This window comes from Balaenoptera musculus, chromosome 11 (genome assembly GCF_009873245.2).
Source record: "Balaenoptera musculus isolate JJ_BM4_2016_0621 chromosome 11, mBalMus1.pri.v3, whole genome shotgun sequence".
NCBI lineage: Eukaryota > Metazoa > Chordata > Mammalia > Artiodactyla > Balaenopteridae > Balaenoptera > Balaenoptera musculus.
This window is the reverse complement of record NC_045795.1, coordinates 62,137,394-62,165,022: the sequence shown is the minus strand read 5'-3', so window position 1 is coordinate 62,165,022 and position 27,629 is coordinate 62,137,394. Positions and strand designations below refer to the sequence as shown.

At 40.2% G+C, this 27,629-nt stretch overlaps 1 protein-coding gene and 1 non-coding gene across 3 annotated transcripts in view; one reads left to right on the top strand and one right to left on the bottom strand.

Annotated features, from left to right (window-relative positions):
- Positions 1 to 26,261, bottom strand: part of SACM1L (SAC1 like phosphatidylinositide phosphatase) — a 58,978-nt gene extending 32,717 nt beyond the window's left edge. Inside the window, exons 1-4 of one of the 2 annotated variants that reach the window (XM_036868366.1) lie at positions 26,113 to 26,261; positions 8,015 to 8,112; positions 5,250 to 5,324; positions 3,581 to 3,708 (exon numbers count right to left, since the gene is read on the bottom strand). In XM_036868366.1, coding sequence (XP_036724261.1) covers positions 3,581 to 3,708; positions 5,250 to 5,324; positions 8,015 to 8,112; positions 26,113 to 26,144 — 333 coding nt within the window. In that variant the 5' untranslated portion in view covers positions 26,145 to 26,261. Of the gene's footprint in view, positions 1 to 3,580; positions 3,709 to 5,249; positions 5,325 to 8,014; positions 8,113 to 26,112 lie in introns of those variants that run through there. The other variant, XM_036868367.1, reaches the window with a different exon arrangement.
- A 291-nt stretch (positions 26,262 to 26,552) lies between these two features.
- TRNAR-ACG lies at positions 26,553 to 26,625 on the top strand. Its single transcript has one exon. It is a non-coding gene; the product is annotated as a tRNA-Arg (tRNA).
- Positions 26,626 to 27,629: the final 1,004 nt, after the last annotated feature.

Sequence of the window (27,629 nt, the reverse complement as noted above, 5' to 3'; positions counted from 1 at the left end):
ATATATACAGGAAGTCTGTTGCATTTCTATGCAGTAACAATGAACAGGAAGAGAAATTAAGAAGACAATCCCATTTACAACTGCATGAAAAAGAATAAATTACCTAGGAATAAATCTAACCAAGGTGGTAAAAAGACCTGTCATTAGAAAACTGTAAGACACTGACAAGAAAACCATAATTCAAAAGGATACATGCACCACAATGTTCACTGCAGCACTATTTACAATAGCCAGGACGTGGAAACAACCTAAACGTCCAACGATATAGATGAATGGATAAAGAAGATGTGGTACATATATACAATGGAATATTAGTCAGCCATAAAAAGGAATGAAACTGGGTCATTTGTAGAGATGTGGATGGACCTAGAGTCTGTCATACAGAGTGAAGTAAGCCATAAAGAGAAAAACAAACATCGTATATTAACACATATTTGTGGAATCTAGAAAAATGGTACAGATAAACCTATTTGTAGGGCAGGATTAGAGACGTAAACATAGAGAACAGACATGTGGACACGGGCAGCAGTGGGGAGAGGAGGGTGGGACGAACTGGGAGATTAGGTTTGACATAAATACACTACCATGTGTAAAATAGATAGCTAGTGGGAACCTGCTGTATAGCACAGGGAGCTCAGCTCAGTGCTCTGTGACGACCTAGATGGGTGGGATAGGGGTGGGCGGTGGGAGTGAGGTCCAAGAGGGAGGGGATATAGGTATAGCTGACTCACTTCACTGTACAGCAGAAACTAATATAACATTGTAAAGCAATTTTACTCAAATAAAAAAAATTTTTAAAGAGTTAAAAAAATGATACAAACAGACCCATAGACAGAGAACTGGTGGTTGGCAGTGGGGAGGGAGGGGTAGGAAGGACACGTGAAATAGGTAAGGGAGATTAAGAGATACAAACTTCCATTTATAAAATAAGTAAGTCATGGGGATATAATATATAGCATACAGAATACAGTCAATAATATTTTAGTAACTTTGTATGGTGACAGATGGTAACTAGACTTCTCATGGTGATCATTTAATAATGCGTAAAAATATTGAATTACCATGTTGTACACCTGAAACTAATATATTGTAAGTCAATTATACTTCAATAAGCAATAAAGGAAGATCAAGTAAAAGCAGTATATCTATTTATTTTCTGATAATCATTTTAGCTGGCTTTCCCAATGAATACCAAGATTGATATCTGTTTTTATCCTTGTTTTAAAAAATAATTTTTAATGTTTGTTACTGTTTAATGTTTAGCAAATGATTAACATGTTAATTCATGTTACGAATCTATGTACAAAATTTTTAAGTTGGCCTCAACATTTTTATAAAAAACAAAAGGTATGGGGGCTTCCCTGGTGGCGCAGTGGTTGAGAATCTGCCTGCCAATGCAGGGGACACGGGTTCGAGCCCTGGTCTGGGAAGATCCCACATGCCGCGGAGCAACTAGGTCCATGAGCCACAATTACTGAGTCTGCGCGTCTGGAGCCTGTGCTCCGCAACAAGAGAGGCCGCGATGGTGAGAGGCACGCGCACCGCGATGAAGAGTGGCCCCCACTTGCCACAACTAGAGAAAGCCCTCGCACAGAAACGAAGACCCAACACAGCCATAAATAAATAAATAAATAAATAAATAAATAACCCCAAAAAAAAGTTAAAAAAAAAAAAAAAAAAACAAAAGGTATAAATAAGCAAAGCATATACAGCGAGGAATGCTAAAATTAGTTACATAGCCTGAAAACAAACTATAGCAATAAAGAAGAAACTGTTCAAGTAAATATTACTAGGCTATTAAATGAAAACAACCATTTTTATTGCCTTAAATTATCGTGTCTCATAGAGAATGAACTTATTAATAATATATTGATATATATACAGTAAGAAAGAAATTTTAAGTTTAAAGTATAAAAACTATATTCTACAGCTTTACTTAGCCAATAAGACAATAGTGCTAGGACTGATTTTTTTTAAATGTTTATCATAGGTAAGATACATATTTTAGAATAATTAACTTTCTTTTAAAAACAAACTTTTTGTAATCTTGGGAATAAAAATACAACTTAAAATTTTAAAAAAGCAAGTACCGTAAATAAAGTACATTTAGAAAACAAGTACTCAATAGATGTAAATCTCTAAACATAATGTTGACTTAAAAAAAGTAATTTTCAAAAACTAGAACATGGTTAATGCCATTCATGTAAGTTTTAAAAAATACTGCAAGCAAAAACAGATATTGTTTGAATATGAATACAGGCAGTCTTCACTTTGCACGATAGGGTGGGACTATAAAAATGATCATGTTATCTTAATCTTAATAATCTTAAACTATCTTAATAATCATAAGTAAAGTTAAGATCATTCCGTGACTTAAAATTTTTTAATCAACACATTAAAAACTCTCCTACTGTAAGTTATAAATGTATAGGGAAATGAAAAAATAGTAAAACGTTACTTAGTATACTGTAATTTGAAACATTGATAATTAAAAATATTTTACTTCTGGTCAAAATTTATCAAGAGTAGCCTGAACAGTGCTTGCATTCTTCTCATCATGTAACTTATGATACCATCTTTTCTATACCCTGATGAACTATCGTACATCTAAGCCTGAACTAGCTTCTAACACTTAATCCTTCATACTATTAATATCATGAAATACTTCTGTGAGTTCCTTTAATGTGAAGTTTGTTCCTGGCATCACTTGCTCTGGGACACGTTCAACCTTTTCATCACAACCACTTGACCATTAATGTCGATAACATCACCTTCACTGAGACCTCTGGCTGCGTATCCAGAGTCTCTTATTCCCACCATCAGCTATTTCTTCTATAATCTATTCATGTTCAATGTGAATTTCACTTCTAGAGTCATCATTTTTTGTTTCATTGCACTTTCATCTTTGGTGAGCTAATTCTTTAGTCAATATATCATGGGAACTGAAATTTAAAGTGTGTTGTTGGGAACTGGTGTTAACTAAACTGTGGTAACTGAAATCCATGCATATAGGAACTGAGCAAAAAGAGGACTGTTTGAACATGTACACATGCACACACACTTATATTCCCATGTGGCAAAACTGAAGAAAGCTTTCTCCCTAGGGAAAGAGGGAATGAAATGGGATGAGTGAAACTTCAAAGATAATTTTTTTTTTTTAGTAATATATAGGAGCATCCCTTTTATTTTTATTTCTTTTAACATCTTTATTGGAGTATAACTGCTTTACAATGGTGGAAAGATATTTAATATTTTATTTCTTCACAAAAAGGATATGAAGTTAAATCTACGTGTTGACTACATGTGCATTTTCAGTCTGTCCTTTTCTCTCGTATGAAATTTCATATCTAAGAATTGAGTCAGTTAAAAAAAAACCCAAGTGCAATAAAATATATGAATAGTTTTAAAAAAAAAATACATTTTAGGGCTAGGTATGTAGAGTGACCATGCTCTATGCATTGTTTAAATAATTAGGTTTAAAAGAAATCCATCAAACATTCTTTGTGTTCCACCTCCCTTCCCCATCCACCCCATGGGACTTCTTTGGATTTTGCAATTAGTAAGTGCTTCCAGTTCTTACCTGAATATCAGTTAAGTGCAACATTGTCTTCTTATAAGAAAGGACATCAAAATCTATTGCTTTCCAGATTACATGATTGAAAAATTCACCTATTTTCTTCTTTTTGGTAATGACAATTAGATAATTACCTGCAAAAAAGCAAAGCCAAGTACACATAAATAGAAATAAGGCAACTGTAAAGCCAGAAATAGCAGTCCTTACTCTTCAAAGGTGAGAGTTGCGGGAATTCCCTGGCAGTCCAGTGGTTAGGACTCCGCGCTTTCACTGCCGAGGGTGCAAGTTTGATCTCGGGTCAGGGAACTAAAGTCCTGCAAGCCTTGAGGCGCAGCCAAAATAAATAAAAATAAATAAAGGCGAGAGCTGTGCTAAATAGATAAAGGACCCATACTTTTTGAAAAGCAATCTTATAATTTATGAATAGAAAGACCAGCATATTAGACAAATTTTTATTGAAAGATCAAATTTTTTCTCAGAAAGATAAAAGTAAAAGCTTTTGGTAACCAGAGCAGTGATCCTAGCAGATGGAAAGTACAGACAGAAAACGCTTCTCTCTCACTCTCCTGTCATCCCCAAAGCATACGGGCCTCTGCTAATGCATTTCCCAACGTGTAGCTTAAAGCATCACAGGTCATAATATCTGGCCACTGCAGATATCTACACCTCCCATGTCCCTCATGTCATTCTAAATGGTACAGAAATGTGCTGGGGCAGTATAACTAACTGGTTACTGCAACATTCCAAAGATGAGTGGTCAGGAATCAAGAAGCGATCCCAGCACCATGCATTAATACACCAACCCTGATCCTGGCCACCTCCTCCTCCCACAAATAAACCAGGGTAAGCCTTTACCACTAGATTAATTCTTCACATCTGTTCAAGGCTCTAACCACAAGTGCCCTCCCTGAAAGTTTTCCTATGTACATCTCTCTCCTAGAACTTGTCACACTGTTCTGCAGTAATTTACTATTTAACTGCCTCTCTCACTCAACTGTAAGCTACAGGACAAAAGGGACTTGCATCTTTTATAAATAACATCCAGCACAGTGCCTAATACAATAGGAACTTTTCAAAAGTTCAATGAAATAAAATTTAGATTAAAAACCATCACTTTCCTAGTAACTCAGAACCATGGAGTTGAAGGTTTAGAATACTCTGGTCCAGGACTTCCCTGGTGACACAGCGGTGAAGAATCCACCTGCCAATGCAGGGGACACGGGTTCGAGCCCTGGTCCAGGAAGATCCCACATGCCGCGGAGCAACTAAGCCCGTGTGCCACATCTACTGAGCCTGTATTCTGGAGCCCACGAGCCCCAACTACTGAAGCCCGTGCGCCTAGAGCCTGTGCTCTGCAACAAGAGAAGCCACCGCAATGAGAAGCCTGCGCACCACAATGAAGAGTAGCCCCCGCTCGTCGCAACTAGAGAAAGCACGCGCATAGCAACGAAGACCCAACACAGCCAAAAATAAATAAATAAATAAATTTATTTTAAAAAAAATAGAACCTCAGGCTCACAAATTTAACCACTTGCTATTTGGGGTACTTTTAGAAATTAATGACAAACACCTACAGATTTATTGCCTAAAGGGAGATATAAAGTATGCCTTCATCTTATACTCTAATAGCGTCGATTTAATTACCTTCTTGTCCATCTTAGCTCATTTTTCTTACCTGCCACCAGATGAATTGTGCCCAGTATACCAAATATTGGTCTTGTGACAGCTGAAGGAGGAATATCTTTCTTGACTTTAAAGAAGAAAGTAAAGAAAAATCACTTAGAAAAAGCTCACCAACTGAAAGAGAAATTTAGTTTCATTTCAATGGTTACTTCAATATGCATGCTTCGTTCTAAGAAAGCAATATTCCTTCATTAGTATTAGACCTCCACTTTGGCAGAATATAAAATAAAGATGTCCATGTTACATGTAAAGGTCTCTCTGCCTGTCTAGAATATGGTGCCAAAAGTAACATGCTTCAGCAACCTCACTACGTAAATTAAAGGTTATTTCCAATGCCAATTTTCAACAAAATTTATTCAACCTCTTGTCAGAAACCAAATCTTTACCCCTTTAAGAGAATTAGAAAGTAAATGCAAGTTGAAACAAGATTTTAATCTCAACATGCAACAAATGGAATGCAAAAAAAGGACTCGCCTAATTCCCTAATAAGAATGTGAGACACGGAGGCCAAGATCCAAGAGGGGAGGAGGAAGGAAAAGCCTCCTGTTCATGTCTAAAAGAAACTGATACAGGTATCCAGGGAGGCAATATCATTAGCTGCGATTTTATCAATAATGCCGTTATTAATAAAGACTACCTTACATTACAAGGTTCATTTCACAATTGTTAAACTTTAAGCCAATGTGCTTCACAAAACATATTTTGTAGAACTCTAGTTTAGGGAATAATGCCCAAAAAGGGGGGAGGTAGGGTCTCCCAGTCAAAGAAACTTATTTTGCTACATCCATACTAACTCTACTCCTTCTCCCAGAGTCACAATGCACAGTAGGAAATTAAAGGCTCTGAGAAGGCCTACAGTAAACGAAAGCTGTTCCACTGTTTAATTCAAAGTTTTCCAAACCTATGTGGCTATAAAATTTTTCTTTCAGTCACAGTTTAATTATCAGCCTGGGACCCATTTTGAAACACTGCTGTAAACTCCAGTCCTGTTTCTTAAAGGCAGTCCTGTTTTTCTGAATAAACTTATTCTGAATAAGGTCTAAAATTCACTTGTTTCTCTCAATAATTCAATTTACTTAGCAATGCTATGCCATAATTAATTACCATGAAAAATGGAAATACCAGTTCAGTTAAAAACTCAGAGAAAATTCTGAATATATTGAGATCACTGATAAACATAAATGTACTACTGATACAGCTGTAAGTTACATTAACTGGAGCGTAATAGCAATAACACTATGATAATTCCTAAGACTACGTTGGTTTTTCAGGGAAGAAAAAAAATTCCTCTTTCGGTGGCAATGGTTTGTATTCCCAATGGTAAAAGGAAACTGCCAGAGAAACTGTGATCGACAGCCCCTCATCATCACTAGCTTCAGGTCAAAGTATCTCTTCATGTGTCTACCAATGACTGTTTGGTTATCATTTTTACATCCAAACTATTCAAAACCTTTAGCTTTGTCCACTCAAATGGGTCTGCATTCTCTACTTACAAATAAAATGTCACTGAAAGGACAAAAAATAATTGAAAATACATCCATACTAAAGCTTTTATAAGACAGTAGGTGGTAGGGAATTCTCTGGTGGTCCAGTGGTTAGGACTTCGAGCTTCCACTGCCGGCAGCACGGGGTGGATCCCTGGTCGGGGAACGAAGATCCTCGTGGCAAGGCCCACCACCCCCAGCCCGCCCCCCACCCCAAAAATAAAAAAGACACTGGGTTGTATCAATATGTTATAAAGAAGTAGTGGGACTGAACTTCAGAAGTACACTAAGGGTGGTTAAAATCAGTCAGCTATTCTGAGAGAGCAGTCACCAAGCAACAGTCACAGGAAATGCCAAATTATCAAACTAAAACAGCTCTTACTTTATTTGGTCAAAGGAAAAGCTTACCAGAAAAAGCAGACAACCAAGGAAATGGAGATTTATAGTCCTACCTTTCTTACACTTTAGTATCTTAGGCAAAATATTTTCATGTTTCACTTAATCCGTTCAAAGGATATTTGCCATTTACCGAATGCCTACTCTATGGTTACTCAAATACTGCCCTTCAAAAAAAAAATTAATACAGAACACTATCTAGAGGTAAATTTTTAAACAAATGAAATATAAAATTCTAAATGTGATATCACATGATACATTAATTCATCACCAAAATTACTTCACATTAATCTAGTCAGAAATCAGTGTTCCACACAACTGAAAAACAAGTTGCTTTTCACACCCCAGAGAAGCAAAGCTAAATTATAACTGGATTGATAGATAAGATAGATAGATAAAGCTTAGGAAAATCATTCTGCCTAAAACACAAGTTTTACCCAGTGATGTATATATTTTTCATTTATTAAATTATCCTCATAGTCATGAATATTTTCAAAAACAAATCAGCTGTTAACATTCCACACACTTAATGTTAAAACAACTTTCTCACACTCAAATAATTCAAATCTTATAGCTAGAAAGGAACCTAACATATCAACAAAACCAATCCTGTTATGGTACTGATAAGGGAACAAATAAAGTTTTTAAATCCTTATGAACGGTAAAATGCTACCTAAAATTTTCAAGATCATTTCTCCTTTTCATGAAAAGGAAAAAGTATAAAATTAATGCATAAAAATCAAATGAGGTAGCAAGAATTAAAATTTTCTAAGAAGACACTCAGAGATCCACACACTCACATGGATCTCATTAATTTAACTATTGCAACTTAAGTGTAAAATCTTTCTAGACACTTCTAAATCTGGCCATGAAATACCTGAGAGCGTAACTTCTGTGGACACACGGTCGATGATAAGTACATCATCTGCTCCATCATCACAAGCTTCCACATAAAATTTTTCAGGTGTGATATGCCTAAGAAGAAATTTAAAACCATAAATAACGAAGTGAAATGAAGACTTCCAAAAAAACCTATTATAACAATTTAACAGTGTTTAAATTTGACATCATTTTCCCAGCTTCTGAATAGATAAAGCTATTATGTTGTCCTTATGTGTTCACTGCAACTCTTTTCACCTAATTTAATGCTGATAAGGTTTTAATTTGCTGTAAAACTGCCACTCTGACTTAACATAAGAAAATCATACTAAAATCTAATTATACTCAACATGGTGCAGAAGGCAATGTAGCACAGTAGTCAGGAGCACAGGCTATGGAACCAGACTGACTGTGCTGTGTGAACCTGGGCACGTTACTCATCCCCTCTGTTCCTCAATTCCCTTATCCATAAAATAAGGATAATACCAGACTCATTAAATTGCATTGTTGTGAGGATAAAATGAGATAATCTTTGATAAGCACTTAGAACACTTGACACATAGTAACCAAGACTTATGTATTAGCTAAAAACACTAAGAAACACATTGCCAGGAAATTGTTTAAAATAAACTACTTTAACATTCTTGTATTTTGTTTGAATGCCACTGATGTGTTCTTGAAAAAAAAAAAAAAACCTCATCCTGCAAAGTAAAAAATAAAGGGGGTGGGCTTCCCTGGTGGCGCAGTGGTTGAGAATCTGCCTGCCAATGCAGGGGACACGGGTTCGAGCCCTGGTCTGGGAAGATCCCACATGCCACGGAGCAACTAGGCCCGTGAGCCACAATTGCTGAGCCTGCGCGTCTGGAGCCTGTGCTCCGCAGCAAGAGAGGCCGCAACAGTGACAGGCCCGCGCACCGCGATGAAGAGTGGCCCCCACTTGCCGCAACTAGAGAAAGCCCTCGCACAGAAACGAAGACCCAACACAGCCATAAATAAATAAATAAACCCAAAGTTTAAAAAAAAAAAAAAAAATTAAAAAAAAAAAAAATAAAAATAAAGGGGGTAAAATTAGGGTCGGGACAGAGTACTCAGAATTTATGCAACTTTGTAACCTGAGTCCAACAAAAATTAACAGTTGGCTCCTCAGGAGGTAACATGGGTAACTCCAGGCAAGCAATTCAGCATGGCTGGGCACTGCCTCAGGAAATAACAATCAACAAAAACTAAATAAAGTGAAAATAAAGATTTGCAGGCACTAAAACAATGGAGACTGAGGCTGTTGTTAAGGTGGGCCCAGGAGTAAATACAGGTATCTGCCGGGGACTGGTTCCAGATACCAAAATCTGTGGATGCTCAAGTCCCTCGTATTAAATGGTGCCGTACAGTCAGCCCTCTGCAACCGTGGATTCAACCAAGTTGGAACCTGCAGGTACGGAACCCACAGGTACGGAGGGCCTCCAGGAGCTGACCAGAGTTGGGGCGAGAACTAGCTTGTTTGTTTTTCCAGGGACTAATCTCTGCTGTTCTTAAACCACACTTGAAAGAACATCTGTCTGTGCAGCAGCCAATCTGAGGGCTTTTTCCTTTCCTTTTAAATTCTACTTCCTCTATTCTACTCCTCTTGCCAATGAAAAATCTTATAAAAACCCACACACCATCACTGACATCATTTCTTATTTACTGACCATGTATAAACTATTTGGTGTATAGAAACACGTCCTGTAGCAGAACAAACTGTACTCAGCATTTTTGACTATAAGTTTTTGAGGAATAATCAACCCTTAATTATCCAAATATAACTTACATCCTTTTATGGTTCATCCATAACTAACTTCTTAATATTTCCTCCACAGGGTGGGAGTAGGGTATGCCAAGGAAATAAAAGTCAATTTTAATACAAAATAAGAAATGCAACAAAGGAAACAAATCTGCTTCAAATATGGCAGTCCTAAATTCAAACTAAATATATGTTCCTTTTTATTCCTGAATAGTAGTCCACTGTATGGATATATCACAATTTGTTTATTCATTCACTTGCTGATGGACATTTGTGCCGTTTCCAGTTTAGGATATTATGCATAAAGCTTCTATGAACATTCTAGTACAAGTCTTAAGGCAGACATATGCATCATTTCTCTCAGATGACTACCTAGAAGTGGAATGGCTGGGTCATATGGTAGTTGTATGTTTAACTTGCACAGAGAAGGGAAAACGGGAGTGATTACAGACACAAGGAAACTTTTAGGGGTAATGAATGTATTCAGTTGATACTGTTGATGGTTTCACAGGTGTAAAATATATCAAAATGTATCAAAGTGCATGCTTTAAATATGTGCAGTTTATTTTATGTCAACTATGCTTCAATAAACCTATAAAAAGAAAGCAAAGTGAGAGGTCCTGAAACAAACTAAAGGAAGTATAAAAAAACTTCCAATCTAGTCATAGGATAGTTACCTCTAGTCTCGAATCATTAAAAAAAAAAAAATCCAACACATCAGTCCATATCTGCAGAAGATGTTTTGTGCAAGGGTAAGTTGCACTCCAGGAGTAAGTCAATAAATTTATTGAAAAGCTACCATGTGCTAAGCATTACACAAGCAGTAGGGACAAGGAGGTAGGTGATAAATAAAAAAACAAGTAACAAATAGAAACAAAAATTTTAAACAAAAAGTAGACCTGAAAAACATGACTTCTTTATAAAAGCCTTTGGAAAAAATTCTGTCTCTAAATCAGAGGGCATTTTATAAGCCTCACTCTTTAGAATCCCTCCACACCCTAACAACCCCCAATCTTCTAAATGCTGTTTAAATGCCTGTGCATCAGATGTCCCACTGCATTTCCAGGTCTTAAACAGGCTCAGGATCTGAAAGAGTCATGTGAAATGCTTTCCTACAATGGAAAATGCTTTCCTACGATGGAGATTTCAATCATGAGAAGGATGTGACAAGTTGTTGGTAGTTCCTGAGATGCTGAGGTCATGTGCAGGGACAGGAGAGTGGCCTCAGGCTGACAGCCAGCAAGAAAGCAGGGACCTCAGTCCAACAACCACAAGAAAATGGATTTGGTCAACACCCTGAATGAGCTGGATTCTTCCTCAGAGCCTCCACTATGAAACATCTGATTTTAGCCCAGTGAGACTCATATTGGACTTCTGACTGACAGTAACTAAGAGATAATACATTTGTATTGTTTAAAGTTTCTAAGCTTATGGTAATTTGGTACAGCAGCAATAGAAAACTACTACAGTGATCAAATCCCTCCTGGAATGAAATAACCTCCACATTAACCCCTGGCCAAAACACAAAAACACTTTATCTTCCTGGAACAAAGCAAAGAGATGTTTCCTTCAATTGAGTTTGATACCTGGTGTGTGAGTTTCTAAGTGATAAAACATTTTAAAAACCATTTTTAATGGAATGTCTTTAATTTGTATTTTATTAAACCAAGGTTTTTTCCTTATGTCTTAACCTAAGTATAAGTAACAATGTTTTCTTGACTGACTAGGATCTTGAACACACAGATTTCTGGGCCATCCTACCAAAAGATGATGCCTTCAAATTCTAGTAACACAGTATGGTGAAAAAATTACAGGTTTTAAACTCTTACAAACCTGGTTTGAATTCCAACTCCATGCTCACTGTCATGAGTCCCTGAACAAATCACCGAACTTCCCAGCTCAGCTTTCTCTCTATTAAAAAGTGGTAAGTGATCGGTGAGGGTAAATGAGAGAATACGCGTGACATGCCTGGCACTAAGAAGAGACTCCATGAAATGGTGGCATTATTTTTTTTTACTAAATGACCTCAGACCACTGAGTTTTAGTTTTGTTTCTCTTCTGCTGTCTCAGTCTCTTGACAAAGCCATCACCACTGCTCCTACTCAGCCTCTTTAGTTTTACATTTGAGACAAAGGCTGATGAATACTACACAGTTCTGACCACGAGTGAAGTCCCTGGGTTTTATTATATCCATTTTCTTCATATTGCTCAGGGCCCTAAGCTCTTCTAAATTCACAGCTGTATTTGGGAGGGGGGGGAAGCTAGCACAGTTTACTTCACACAAATGGTGTTACTTCTTTAATAACTAATGTTATTCTTAATATGAGATGATTATCAACATTCAATCTCAGAAATCAAATTCCTCCACTTTTTCAATACAGTGGACAAAAACACAAAGCTTGCATCTAAATAAACAGCCAGTAGAGAAATGCATACTGTGTTCCCTCAATAGCTCCACCCTCTTACACTTTGACTTCTTTTATCTATATACAGTAGGCCCTCCTTATCCATGGGTTCCACAAGGGTGGATTCAACCAACAGTGGATTGAAAATATTCAAAAAAAAAAAAAAATTCCAGAAAGTTCCAAAAAAGCAAAACTAGAATTTACTGAACACCAGCAACTATTTGCATAACATTTACATTGTATTTACAACTATTTACATAGCATTTACATTGTATTTACAACTATTTACATAGCATTTACATTGTATTAGGTATTATAATATAGAGATGATTTCAAGTATACAGGAGGATGTACATAGGTTATATGTAAACACTACGCCACTTATATACGGAACTTGAGCATCTTTGAATTTGGGTAACTGACGGGGCCCTAGAACCAATGTATTTAACCTTCTCACCTGCAAAACTTCTACCATAAAAATAAATTATTTGAATGAAGTCAATGAATTAAAAAAAATCATACTTGTTTCCATATACAAGTTTTGGTGTGTTACCTAACAGATACCTTTTAGTCAGTGATATTTATTATAAAATCAAATGTTTATAAGAGCAGAAAAATTTCCTATTAAAATTTTAATATGTATAATTATGTAAATATATATATATATAAATATATAAATAAATATATTTAAAAAAAAATATGGAACAAAAAGTATCCCTAATATAAGCAATTAAAAAATTTTTCCCAACTTGACATTTAAATTTAAAACTGATCTGGAAGGCTGTGGAACACTGAAAAAATATATACATCTTGGGGACTTCCCTGGTGGTGCAGTGGTTAAGAATACACCTGCCAATGCAGGGGACATGGGTTCGAGCCCTGGTCTGGGAAGATCCCACATGCCGCGGAGCAACTAAGCCCGTGAGTCACAACTACTGAGCCCGCACGCCTAGAGCCCGTGCTCCACAATGAGAAGCCACCGCAATGAGAAGCCCACGCACCACAATGAAGAGTAGCCCCTGCTCGCCACACTAGAGAAAGCCCGCACGCTGCAATGAAGACCTAATGCAGCTGCAAATAAATAAACATTTTTTAAAAATATATATATACATCTTGGATTAAAACTTTAAATCATATAAAAAAAATATACAGCCACAGAAATAGGCCTTTACTAATTGTTACATTCCTAATAATCGCAGTCAAAGTTAATAACCTCACTATGTGTTTAAAATCCTTAAAAGTACAAAGTTAGAAATGGAAATTTGTGGGGCTTCCCTGGTGGCGCGGTGGTTGAGAATCTGCCTGCCAATGCAGGGGACACGGGTTCGAGCCCTGGTCTGGGAAGATCCCACATGCCGTGGAGCGACTAGACCTGTGAGCCACAACTACTGAGCCTGCGCGTCTGGAGCCTGTGCTCCGCAACAAGAGAGGCCGCGATAGTAAGAGGCCCGCGCACCGCGATGAAGAGTGGCCCCCGCTCTCCGCAACTGGAGAAAGCCCTCGCACAGAAACAAAGACCCAACCCAGCCAAAAATAAATAAATAAATAAACACGTTCAGTTCAGTGTTTATGGTCTCCAAAAAGCAATGTAACCAAGAAGCTTTTTAAAAAAAAGAAATGGAAATTTCTTTTATACGAAAGTGAAATATACTATATATAACACTTCCAGTCTGGCTAGGTACATTTGAAATGAGAAGATCAACAAATTAGCTTTTTAATCGAAGTAGAATGAAATGAATTTCCAAGAGTGAAAACCCTCCAGAGAAAAAGCCTTGATATTCTTTCAGAAGATGGAATCTGGGTAGTACCAAGAGGTGGGTGCAGGCTGTGGGGCAGATACTAGTCATTCAAATGCAGGTCTGGAAGAAGAAAAGTGCTTGGAAATGGGCTAATTAAGTTACTACAGAATCTAACTGCCTATGGGGTGAGAGCCAACAAAGTAAGCAGATTCCAGCTGTAGAGTGCTGAAAAGCCTCAACAACTAAGGACCTGGGTAGGGGATGAGGTGGGGCAGTGAGATTAACTGCAGGGTTGGGGGTAAGAATAAGGTGGTTCAAAGTCTGTGTAAGGAACAATCAGATCCCTACCCAAACCTAGAGTCCAGGTACCTCCCTGACCACACGATTTAACGCTTAGAGCAGTTCAACAAGAGAGGCCCTGAACTCTAGAAACCAGGCACAGCTGAGGACCAGAGTGAGTCAAGTAAAGTCTGGAGACACAGAGAAGGTCTGCTTACAGATTGGGAAAATCATCCACCCTCTTCCTCTGCCAGGTTCCCAGAATGCTAGCAGCCAAGCATCCCACTCCCCCAACTCCCGAAGGAGCTATGAATACCGTCTCTGAAGAAACTTACTGGCCCAAAAGAAAAGACCTGCAAATGCTGACATTTAGGGCATCTCCCCCAAAGAAACAGTTGAGTTCCTGCACAATCACTCTACAGTGAAGGCCACCAATTGACAAATCCTGACCCACAAACAGACCCTTCCAATCAATTTTTTAGTGCCTCATTCTTAAACATGAAATGACAACCAAGGATCACCAGATATTTGAGATAAGCTTCCATCACAGAAGACACAGAACAAAACAAAGAGAAAAATAACTTTGGGTAAACAAACTATGCTGAGAACAGAATAAAACTTCAAAACACATTTATAACTGGTAGCCTCAGAGAGAAGACATTGCATTCATGAAACAAGAATACCAAAAAGAAGGAGGGGGCGGGGGAGGAGAAGGAGATTCAGCAAGCAAGAACATGTTTTTGGACTGACAGCAGAAATAATAACTTGAATATTCAATAGAAGGACTGGAAAATAAAACTGAAGAACTCTCCTTGAGAACAGAATAAAAAGGTAAGAGCTGTAAAACAGAAAAGCATAGGAAGGAAGAAAGGGGGAGAGAGAAAGAGACAGGAGGGGGAGAGAAGACAGGAAGAAAGAGAGGGGCACAATCCAGGATGTTCAACATCCACTTAGCAGGAATTCCAGAAGAGTACACAAGAAAAAAATTTATCAAAGAAATAGTACAAAAACAAAGAAGAAACCTCAAGCCAAAGGACAAGTTTCCAGATGAAAAGGCCCACCAAATATATGAAAAACACACACACACACACACACAGAGGCACATTAAGTGTAAAACTCAAAACACTATACAGATACAATCTTAAAGTTTCCAGAAAAAAAAAAAAACTAAGAGAAAGAAGCGCTGAAATATTCAACAGCCACACTACTGGATTATTCAACAGCAACACACTGGACTATTCAACAGCAAGGTCTTTAAAATTCTGAAGGATAATAATTTCTGAGAATTCTATACTTAGCCACACTAACAAATAAATGTGAGGATAGAATGAAAGCATTTTCAGATGTGCAATATCTCAAAAGATACTTCTCTTTCACTCTTTCTTGGAAAGAAGCAAAAGTTGTTTCATCGACATGGAGTAAATCAAGAGTTAGACTTGGAATCCAAAACAGGAGAGAGGTAAAGGAAATTCTCATGATGATGGTAAAGGGAGGTTCCAGGACAATGCAACAGGCCTAAAGAACAGCCAGTCCAGATTAAAGCAGAGGGGACAGGGCTCCTGGAGGTAAGCCTCACAGAAGAAGATGAGTTGACAGTTAACCGTCAGCAGAGGAGTTTTACTGCTGTCCCAGAGACTGAAGATTAATTAGCAACAGGTACATTAAAGAAAAGTCAAGCAAACCTTTTAATTCAAGGAAAAACAAAGCATTTTTATAAGGAAATGTAATTATAATACATTACTGACTTCCTTTGAGCCATACCTACACAACCATAATAATGTGAACACTGAATATCTTAATATAACCACACTGAGAGGAGAGGAAAGGAAGAGAGGTATAAAAGCTAAATTCTCATCTTCTGAAGTAAAAACTCATCATATGACTGAAACTGAAAAAAAAATCAGGAAATAGCAGTATAAGCATGTTGTTTAGAAGTGTGAAGCAAAATATCAGAAGAAACTGCTTAAAAACATGAAAGTACTAGGACTTCCCTGGTGGTCCAGTGGGTAAGACTCCACGCTCCCAGTGCAGGGGGCCCGGGTTCAATCACTTGTCAGGGAACTAGATCCCGCATGCTGCAACTAAGAGTTCACATGACACAACTAAGAGTTCACATGCCGCAACTAAGACCCAGCACAACCTAAATAAATAAACATTTTAAAAAAATGAAAGTATTGATAGATGTCTCTGGGACAATGGGAGTTGGGAGTGCTGAAAAGTGCTCTTTTATTATATAAGCTTTGTGTAACTATTTAGTTTTAAACCTTACACTTGTATTAGATTATAATAAAAATTAAGCTTAAAAAGGTGTTAAAAGAACAAAAACAAAAATAAGAGTAATTGTGGATCAAGGTAAAGAGTTCTATCTAGCCTAAGGGCTCTGGGACCTTTGCTGGATCTTACCTTACCTCTCAGAGAGATGTTGCTAGAATCTAAGTTGCTGGTGCTGCCACCAGGCTGCTCTGATAAATGTTATTGAAAATGGCTTAAGAATTGGAGCAAGAATTGGAGATATGAACAGTGACTGCCAGCTAATCAACATTTCTAAGAGTAATTACAAGTAATCGCTCTAATTAATCCAACTAATAACAGCAAGTGTCATCCCAACTCAGCTATTTACGTATGCCTTTGCTGCCTTCCTCTCCTCCTTTCCCTCCTTCCATTTCCCACCACTGTTTAATTGGCCTTAATACTGATCTGAAATGTGTTTTATGTAATAAATTTTATTCTGTAAGTTTTATGCTCCCAGGTTTCATTTCAAAAGCTCATGAAATTAACTTTAACTCTCTAGCACTTGCAGTCAGAAACACTTGAGTAAACATTCAGGGTATAATTTTTGCTGGGGTTATGGTTTTATTGTTATTTTTGTTTTTAAATCTTCACCAGGGACTTCCCTGGTGGCGCAGTGGTTAAGAATCCGCCTGCCAATGCAGGGGACATGGGTTCGAGCCCTGGTCTGGGAAGATCCCACATGCCGTGTTGAAACTAAGCCCATGCGCCACAACTACTGAGCCTGCGTGCCACAACTACTGAAGCCCGTGAGCCTACAGCCCGAGCTCTGCAACAAGAGAAGCCACCACAATGAGAAGCCCTCGCACCACAACAAAGAGTAGACCCCACCCGCCGCAACTAGAGAAAGCATGCACGCAGCAATGAAGACCCAACAACAAAGACCCAGTGCAGCCATAAATAAATAAATAAATTTATTTTAAAAAAATCTTCACCAAACAGGCTACCAAGCCTCTGCAGACAAGGACTCTAAGCTTATCCATTCCCATTGGTATTCTCACACAAGATAGTAAAAGCTCAATCAATTTTCTTAGAGAATAGAACGTAAATTAGTCAGAAAACACATACATTGTTTTTTCTATATGGCCCTTAACTAATGTTTTCTTTGGCTCAGTGACAGAATAAACAGAATTTTAAAAATTGTTTCTTTTCTCTTAGCTAAGGAAAGATCATGAGAGGTCAAATTTTAACTGGATTTGAAGTTATACTGTAACTTATAAGAAGAGAAAGAGGAAGCAGGGTGTTCTCTAAATAGAAAGTCTACAAAGTATCACTAACACCAAGTTCTGCCTGGAGTTTTTCCAAAATTAACCAGTCAACAGGCTCTGCTAAGTTCTCAATGTAATAAGTACATGGAAACCAAGACAGAAGACTCAATGATGAACAAATATCTAGGCAAAATCCTCTCCCTGTTGCAAAAAGAATGGCCCTCAACTGGTGTGATGTTTCTCATTTCAGTAAAACTCTCTCACATTACTTATTTATGAAATAGATCTTAGAAGTTAAAGAAATTCCCTCCAAGAAGATTATCTGGTCATTAACTATGCTGTTGATATCAAATCTCTAAAGTTCAAAGTAATACTGTATACTAAAATAAACTGTCTGGTGAGGTTATCAGAATCCAATAGGTATCAACTATTAGCTAACAGAACAGGAATACTACCTAGTTTCTTTCAAGACAGGGGATGTGATATCAACCCAGAGTCCTAGTTTCTGTTAAGATAACACATATTTTGGAAGATATATCAAAATAGGCATGAGCTTGCACTCTCTCTTCTTGATCCCAGAGACCATGGACTTCAAAGCCTATTAAGCTTTGAAAATAAAGGCCCATGGAGATGTGTGGCCAAGATGGCAGAGTAGGATGACCTTGAGCTCACCTCTTCCCACAGGCACACCAAATTACAACTCTTTACAGAGCAACTACTGATGAGAAAAACTGGAAGACTAGCAGAAGAGATCTTCTACAACTGAAGATATAAAAAAGGAACCACAACAAAACGGGGAGGAGGGGAGGAGAGCCAGTGTAACCAAGACCCATACCACAGTGGGGTCGACCCACAAATGGGAGGATAATTACAACTGCAGAGGCTCTCCCCAAGGGGCGAGGGGTCCAGCCTCACATCGGGCTCTCCAGCTCGGGGTTCCTACATCAGAAAGATGAGCCCCTAGAACGTTTGGCTTTGAAGGCCAGTGGGACTTACCATCAGAAGAGCCAGAGGGCTGTGGGAAATAAGAGACTCCACTCTTAAAGGACACACACAAAATCTCACATACTCCAGGACCCAGGACAGAAGCAAAAATCTGAAAGGAGCCTGGGTCAGATTCACCTGCTGATCCTGGAGAGGCAGGAGGCAACTGGCTCACCCTGGGGACACAGATGGTGGCAGCCATCTTTAGAAGCTCACTCTACCACGGGGACACTGGGGGTGCCAAGTGCCATTTTGGAGTCCTCCTTCTAGCTTACTAGCACAAGGACCTGGCCCCACCCACTGCCTAAACTGGCTCCATCAGCATCAGTACCCGGACACCTCAGGCCAAGCAACTAGCCAGGCAGAGACACAGCCATACCTACCCACCAGCAGACATGCTCTCTTAAGACCCCTCTGAGTCCACAGCTACCCCAGCAGCCAGCCCTGTCCACCAAAGGGCACAGGACCACCCCTAGACACCAGGGTCCCAGTACTAGCCCCAGAATCCCCAGGACCCTGCCACCAGAGACCCTGGGACCCAGCTCAGCCCACCAGTGGGCTGGCACTAGCCCTAGGACCAGCCTCACCCACTAATGTGTAGGCACCACCTCTGGGATGCCCTAGGTCCCCGCCCCACACACCAGTGGGCAGACAACAGCCCCAGGACCACCGCAGCCCCACAGCCTGCCATATTAGGACCCAGCCCAGCCCCCTGGGCCTGGGCTCTGCCCACCAGCAGGCCAACACGAGCTCTGGGACACCATGAGCTCTGCAGCCAGTGGATATAGCCAGTAAAATCACCTACATCCACAATAAGTAGTTAAGGGATACACGAAACAAAAAGATACAAAAGATGACATCAAAAGAGTAAGCATGCGGGGTAAGGAGAAGAGGAGCAAAAATGCAGGGTTGTTAAAATGTGTTTGACTTAAGAGATCAGCAGCTTAAAATAATGATAGACAGACTGCTATATATAAACCTCACTGTAACCACAAACCAAAAATCTATAACAGATATACACATTAAAAAAAAGAAAGAACTTCTTTCAAGTGCACATGGAACATTCTCCAGAACAGCGTGCTTGGAAAACGAGACAGCCAGATGCAAAAGAATCAAAATGGACTACTCTCTCACACCATGCACAAAAGTAAATTCAAAATGGATTAAAGACTTAAACGTAAGACCTGAAACCATAAAACCTCTAGAAGAAAACAGAGGCAGGATGCTTTCTGACATCAGTCTTAGAAATATTTTTTTTGGATATGTCTCCTCAGGCAAGGGAAACAAAAGCAAAAATAAACAAATGTAATTACATCAAACTAAAAAGCTTTTGCACAGTGAAGGAAACTATCAATAAAACAAAAAGGCAGCCTACTGACTGGGAGAAGATATTTGCAAATGATACACCTGATAAGGGGTTAATATACAAAATATTTAAAGAACTCAAACAACTCAAGATCAAAAAAAAAATGAACAGGGACTTCCCTGGTGGTGCAGTGGTTAAGAATCCGCCTGCCAATGCAGGGGACACGGGTTCGAGCCCTGCTCCCACATGCCACAGAGCAACTAAGCCCGTGCACCACAACTACTGAGCCTGAGCTCTAGACCCTGCGAGCCACAACTACTGAGCCCTCATTCCACAACTACTGAAGCCCGCGTGCCTAGAGCTTGTGCTCCGCAACAAAGAAGCCACTGCAATGAGAAGCACACGTGCCGCAACTAGAGAAAGCCCGTGCGCAGCAGCGAAGACCCAAAGCAGCCAAAAATAAATTAAAAAAAAAAAAAAAGTTAAAAAAAAATGAATAACCTGAGTAAAACATGGGCAGAGGATCTGAACAGACATTTTTCCAAAGATATTCAGATGGCCAATAGGCACATGAAAAGATGCTCAACATCACTAATCATGAAGGAAATGCAAATCAAAACCACAATGAGATACCACCTCTCACCTGTCAGAATGGCTATTATCAAAAAGACAACAAATACAATAAGTGTTGGTGAAAATGTCAAGAAAAGGGAACACTGCACTGTTGGTAAATTAGGGCAGCCACTATGGAAAAGAGTATGGAGCTTCCTCAAAAAATTAAAAATAGAACTACCATATGATCCAGCAATTCCATTCCTGAGTAATAATAGAAAACAAAACACTAATTAGAAAAGATATACGTACCCTTATGTTCAATGCAACATTGTTTACAAAAGCCAAGTTATGGAAGCAACCCAAGCGCCCATCAATGGATGAATGGATAAAAAACATGTGTGAGGGCTTCCCTGGTGGCACAGTGGTTGAGAATCTGCCTGCCAATGCAGGGGACACGGGTTCGAGCCCTGGTCTGGGAAGATCCCACATGCCGCGGAGCGGCTGGGCCCGTGAGCCACAGCTGCTGAGCCTGCGCGTCTGGAGCCTGTGCTCCACAGCAGGAGAGGCCGCGATAGTGAGAGGCCCGCGCACCGCGATGAAGAGTGGTCCCCGCTCGCCGCAACTAGAGAAAGCCCTCGCACGGAAGCAAAGACCCAACACACCCAAAAATAAATAAATTAATTAATTAAAAAAAAAAAAAAAACGTGTGAGAGAGAGATATATATATACACACACAATGGAATATTACTCAGCCATAACAAAACAATGAAATCTTGCCATTTGCAACAACCAATGCACCGACAGGGTATTATGCTAAGTAAAATAAGTCAGAAAGAGAAAGACAAACACTATGATTTTACCTATACATGGAATCTAAAAAACAAACGAACAAACAAAACAGAAGCAGAGTTAGAGATACAGAGAACAGAGGGTTGCCAGAGTGGAGGTAGGTAGGGGAAGGAAAGGAATAGGTGAGGGAGATTAAAAGATACAAACTTCCAGTTATAAAACACTGTAAATGAGTCAAGGGTATGAAATGTACACTGTGGGAGATATAGTCAATAACTATGTAATATCTTTGTATGCTGACATATCATAACGAGACTCATGGTGACAATTTTTAAATGTACAAAAATACCGGGCTTCCCTGGTGGCGCAGTGGTTGAGAATCTGCCTGCCAATGCAAGGGACACGGGTTCGAGCCCTGGTCTGGGAAGATCCCACATGCCGCGGAGCAACTGGGCCCGTGAGCCACAACTACTGAGCCTGCGCGTCTGGAGCCTGTGCTCCGCAACAAGAGAGGCCGCGACAGTGAGAGGCCAGCGCACCGCGATGAAGAGTGGCTCCCGCTTGCCACAACTATAGAGAAAACCCTCGCACAGAAACGAAGACCCAACACAGCCATAAATAAATAAATTAAAAAAAAAAATACAAATCACTATGTTGTGTACCAAGAATTAACATAGCATTGTAGGTCAATTACACTTCAAAAACAAAATCATAGAAAAGAGATAAGATTTGTGGTTATCAGAGAAGGGCGGGAGGGGGGGTGGACGGGAGAGGCGGAATTGGATGAAGGCAGTCAAGAAGAGGGATGTGTGAGTAATCTGAATGTTCACTGTACTGTGTAAACTACATATATCTTCATCACAGAATTGCTTAGTTTACATCTGTTCTCAGGATTCTATCACCTCTCCCCTGGCTGACCTCACAGCTATGACAATCTTTTAAAAAGAAAGTCCACTTCTTAACGGAGGAAACAATGTTTCTTCAGATAGAAGCTGCAACCTGATTCACTTTCTAATTTCCTGCCTTACACTTTTTTCACCTGACCTTTAAAAGGAAAAAAATGCTTTAAATGTTTCCAATCATGGATTTCTGTTAACTGTCTTGCAATTTCAAACTTATCACTGTTTGACATTACAAAGGCTTACACAAATGATTTTAAATGAAAAAAGGAGTTGCAAAATAGGAATATTAAGAACTGCCTGGATGTTTAAATAGTATAAACTTTAAATTCTGAACAAATCAATATTGTTTTCTACATCAAAAATCCATAATGAACATGTCAATTATTTTCAGTTGTTAAGTAACTCATTTCTATACCAGACATGTCCGAGGACTAAGGTGAGAGCAATCTGATGAGAAAAAAGGTAATCTGAATAATGCAATATAATGAAAAGATCATTGGACTTTGGGCCTGCTGTGTTCCACGGTCAGTTCTGCCATGGTCTGGCTGTGTGACCTAACTGTGGGGGCCAAGGGCAATTATCTCCCTGTCTTCAACAATGACAGATGATGTATATCAACCTAGACTTCAGAGAGGCACTGGAAAGATAATACCATACATAAAATGACTTAAGTTGCTGCTACTTCAAAAGAATACATTCCAAATTACCCCAGACTGTGTTTTGTTTTTTTTGTTTTTTTGAAGTACTGGTAGGTGTTCTATACTGGAAAGTTCTTTTCATTTACTTAGGTGATCCACTGAGGACCTGTAATGCACCAGGCTTTACGTTAGGAACTGAGGACTAGAGAAGAAATCAATGTTAAGATGTTTCTAATATGTTCTACATACTGGTAACCTAGTTGGAGAAACAAAGTATTTATTAATGACTTCATTTCTAGGCAGCAAAGTGAGTGGTTCAAACAGTGCTACGGCTCGATCATTCTTTCAGTCCTCGTGTCCATCAGACAGTAACTACACTGCTAATGAATCATAAGAGACAGAATGTGAAAACTCATATAGATGTTTGGTGTCTAGTTCCTGTGACAGTAGACTGTTATGGGAGCTCAGTGAAAGAAAAGACATTGGAAAAAAGGCTTCGCAGAGACGAGGAGTATCTGTTAAGTATGCTGGTTTCATCTACGCTCTTTCAGTCCTTATAATACTGTGAAGTAGAAACGTTCCCATTTTACAGATGAAAACCCGATTCAGAGAGATTAAGTAACATGGTCAGGACACAAAGCAAATAGCAGGTGAATCTAAGTCTAAATAAATTTAAGTCTGTTCTGACTTAAAAAGCCTGAGTTGTCTCGGCTCTACCATAGATGTGATCAGCATGTAAAGAGGGGAGAGAGGAAGAAAACATTCTGGATAGAAAGATCAAAATAAGCCCAAGCTTGAAGCAAAAAGAGGGTGACCAAGTCTGGTGAAAGGGAAAAAAAGGAAAAAAAAAAAAAAAGCACTAGGCAGTTATGGGAAATAAGGTTGGGGATAGACTGTGAAGAGGCTAGAATACAGGTGGCTAAGAAATGTGGGCTTATTCCTGTAAGTCAATAAAATGGAACTGGAGATTTTAAGCAGGAGAGTAGAGGATGAAACTTAGGGCATTAGGAAGGTGAACACCACAGGACAGAGATGGACTGGAAAAAATGTATGGCATAACACAGAACAAATTTTTAAAATCCCAAGCACTTCAATATTTAAATAAACCCAGTAACAATACTTTCATAATAAAATAATCAAACTATCTCTTGTACGGATCTTCCTTAAAACATATCTCTAGGCACTTTTAAAAATGGCCGTTATGTCCTACTAATTCTTATATGGGTCAGAAACCACTTCCACCTCCAATGCATCTAAAGAAGAATACACCTTAGGTCAGAGGCCACATTTTAAAACCACGCCTCAGAGCAGCAAGGGCCAAACAAAAGAAATAAGAGCAGAGACTCCAACTCACAAACTCCTTGGCAAAGAAAAACAAAGTTGTAAAAAAGTTGTACCTTCATTTACAGGAGCACTTAGAACTAGTTTTTTTCAGGGAAAGAAGTTAAGCACTGAAAAATTAGACAATGACTGTCATATAACCCCAGATTTACTTTTTCCCCCAAATTTATAGTTTCCACTTCTCACAAAAATCAATACAAAAGCATCAGCGTCACCACTTCAGTGCCAAATTTCCTTTCTCTTTTATGGATATAAAGCTTTTTTTTTTTTTTAAGGTCTGGACTGGGCATTTATTGCCTCCTTGGCAGTTATCATCATAACTCTCAAGTTCTCCATTCCATTCAATCTTTGCCACAGGAAAATTCGATTGCATTTCGTAACCTAACGCTGAGCTGCAATCAAGCCAAGGCTCCATATTTCTTAAACACAACTGAGACCTGGTGTAGGATCACATTAAAACCCTTTAATGACTATCAGGTAGACAACAATAACCTAATTAGCCAACACAGCACACGTGACACTGGCCCCGCCAGTACCTCAGTCAGAGACACTTTCCTAGACTCATTCACCAACAAGGTGATCACCTTGTGAAGGGGAACTGGGAGAGAATAAGGAAACCTGGCAAGGAAAATGTGGAGGGAAGTGTGCAGCTGGGGTTTTTCAAGAGAATTTACAGTGAAGAGAAGAGGCAAGGGGGGTGGACTGAGAAAAAAGTAATCTTCTTTTATGCAAAACATCTGATGTCGAGATGGCCTCACTTCCAATTCTGCAGCGCTAACTTTTAACTGAACCTTCCAGAAAGTTAAGTGAGCTTGAGGTTCTGGGGAGCATAGGAAGTGCCCAAACCACATCTTGATGTCCTCATATCCTTGTATAGGAAATGCGATACCTGTGCCTAAGTCTCAAGATATTTTAACTTATTTAGGGATAGATAAGCTTCTCAAAAATCACATCTGCTTCTGGTGCCAAAGACTCTGAGATGTGGTCACTGGATTTTCAGTCTAGAGGTAAAGCAGTAAACACAAAGTGAGTAGAACAAAGTTATTCACAGACAAGAAAAGCATAGGGGCTGGTAGTAATGCTAAGGGAAATACATGTTTTTGCTTTTGTTTTAAACCCAGGACGAACCCCAAACCCTACAAATACCTAATTTACAACTCTAACAACCAGAGCCTATTTCTCAGAGACTCAAGAGCTTCGCTTTACCGAAAATTCAATTTGCAATGCCAAAATTCTCGACAGTAGCCCCTGGCTGTCCACATGGACTTAACAATCTGCTTTATGATTGGGCGGTATAATATTTAAAGCCAAGTAAACCTTTTAGGACCTTAAGAGTATTGACTGTACTTTAAATTTTTCCTGCATCCTAAAGACCGGTCAGGAAGGCTTCAATGCCCAGATAGAGAAAGGTTTATCCATTTGTGTGTGGCCTCTAACATGCTGCTATGGGTCCATGAAATAAGAAAAAAACATCTCGTTTTCTCTCCTAAGCAATAAGGATAAATTTAGCCGCCACCTCTCCAAACAATAAAAAATAAAATAAAATAAAGTAGGGAGGAGCGTGCCCCGAAGGGCTGCATCCAAACGCCGAGCCCGGCTCGCCGGAAGGCGGTGCGCAGCTTCGGTCCCTCGCCGTGGGCTCTGAGGCCGAGTCGAGCGGAGAAAAGCTGGCGGGACTGCCGCTCCCGGGCCTGTGGCGACTCGGGCGCGGCGCCGGGGGCGGCCGCGCCCGGCGAGTAAGGCGGGGAGCGCGCGGGGTTCCCACACCCGGCCCGCCGCCCCGGGACTCAGGAAGTCTCCCCGCTGCCGGCGGCCCACACCTGCCGCCCCACCCGCCGCCCCGCAGACCCTTTCGGGCAACGGCTTCCGGGCCGCGGAACTCACAGCTTCAGCCGCTCGTAGGTTGTTGCCGCCATCCTGCACTACAACCTCCTCCCTGCTCTTTCCGCCCGCCCCGCCACCTCGGCTACGGCGCTACCGGTCACCCTGGCACGGCGGCCGCAACGCCCCACCTCGTCCCACCTCCTCTCCCCGCCCGGCCGTGCTCCTCCCGAACGGGAGGCGACCGTGGACAAACTTAGCGCGCGCGCTAGAGAACGCTAAAGGCGCAGTCCGACGCGGCGGATTGGAGTGCGCCGAAGAGCGCCGTGACGTCACCGCTGCGGATTGGCGGAGCGCATGGTTGGGGAAAGGCGGAGCCTTGGGAGCTGTGGACTAGCGCCGCGACGCCCGGCTCAGGGGCGGAAGCGCAGCGCTAGTGTCGGGGAGCCTGTTGTAGATGCGTAAGGCGTGATCTACGCTACAGTGCAGACTCAGTTAGTACGGGGCCAGTGGCGCAATGGATAACGCGTCTGACTACGGATCAGAAGATTCTAGGTTCGACTCCTGGCTGGCTCGAGGCGTACTTTTTAGTCACACCTGGGTTTGATGTTACAGAACGTCCATAGAAAGGACTCTGGTGTGAAGGTTAAATATCTTGAATTTTAACGCTACTCTGCCCGAAATGTCATTTTTTAAGCTGTGTTTGGAAGCCGGAGTTGTGTGAGGCGGTTTGTAAGCTGCAAAGCGTCCTAATTAATGATGCACACGAGGAGACTCTGTAAATGGGATACATGTAGGAAAACACACCTAGAATGGTGGTAGTTTGCAGTAGGGGGGCGTGCTGTGGCCCGAGGTTAGCTAGCGGATGACACAAAAGCGCATTTAAGGCAGCAGTTCTTGCCCTTTTTCCCGTGGAGCAGAACCCCTACGGTGACGTAAAAAGCGGCACAGTCCCAGTTTACCAGGATCTGGTGAGCTCTAGCTCTAACCTGCCCCGGAGACGGGAACGCTGCAGTGCGGCTGCGCGCGTTAGAGGGGGTCCGCAAAGTGATCGGAGTCTGCAGCCCTGTCCCTTGAGAGCTCCTGGTCCCCAGTGAGTCGGGAAACCTTAGCACATGGGTGTTTTTACAGTACGAAGACCCCAGGTAATCTAGTATTATATATTACCCCTCATTTTATTGGCGCCTGGGGGGAAGACCTGAGAAGGACCGAAAGGTCTGTGGCGGAAAGGAGAGTCAAACCTGAAGAGTGGCTGAAACATCCGACACTGTCCATAACTAATCATTCAGTCGATCAATTAATCTCTCCAATATAACGTTTCTTCCTCCTGAACAAATTACAGGAAACTTGTAAAATACAGAAAAGTACTGGGAATCAAAAAAACGCAAATTCCCATCCCGAGATAATTATTATTAACGTCATAATCCCCGCCCCCCCCGTCATTACTATTAACGTCATAATTTTTTTTTCCTTATGGACTTTTTCTTCCACACTTTTTAATATAAACCTACACACGTAGTTTTTCCAGATTTGGGGTTTTGTCACAAATGTCTTTGTGTTCTCATTTTGTCCCCTTAGCT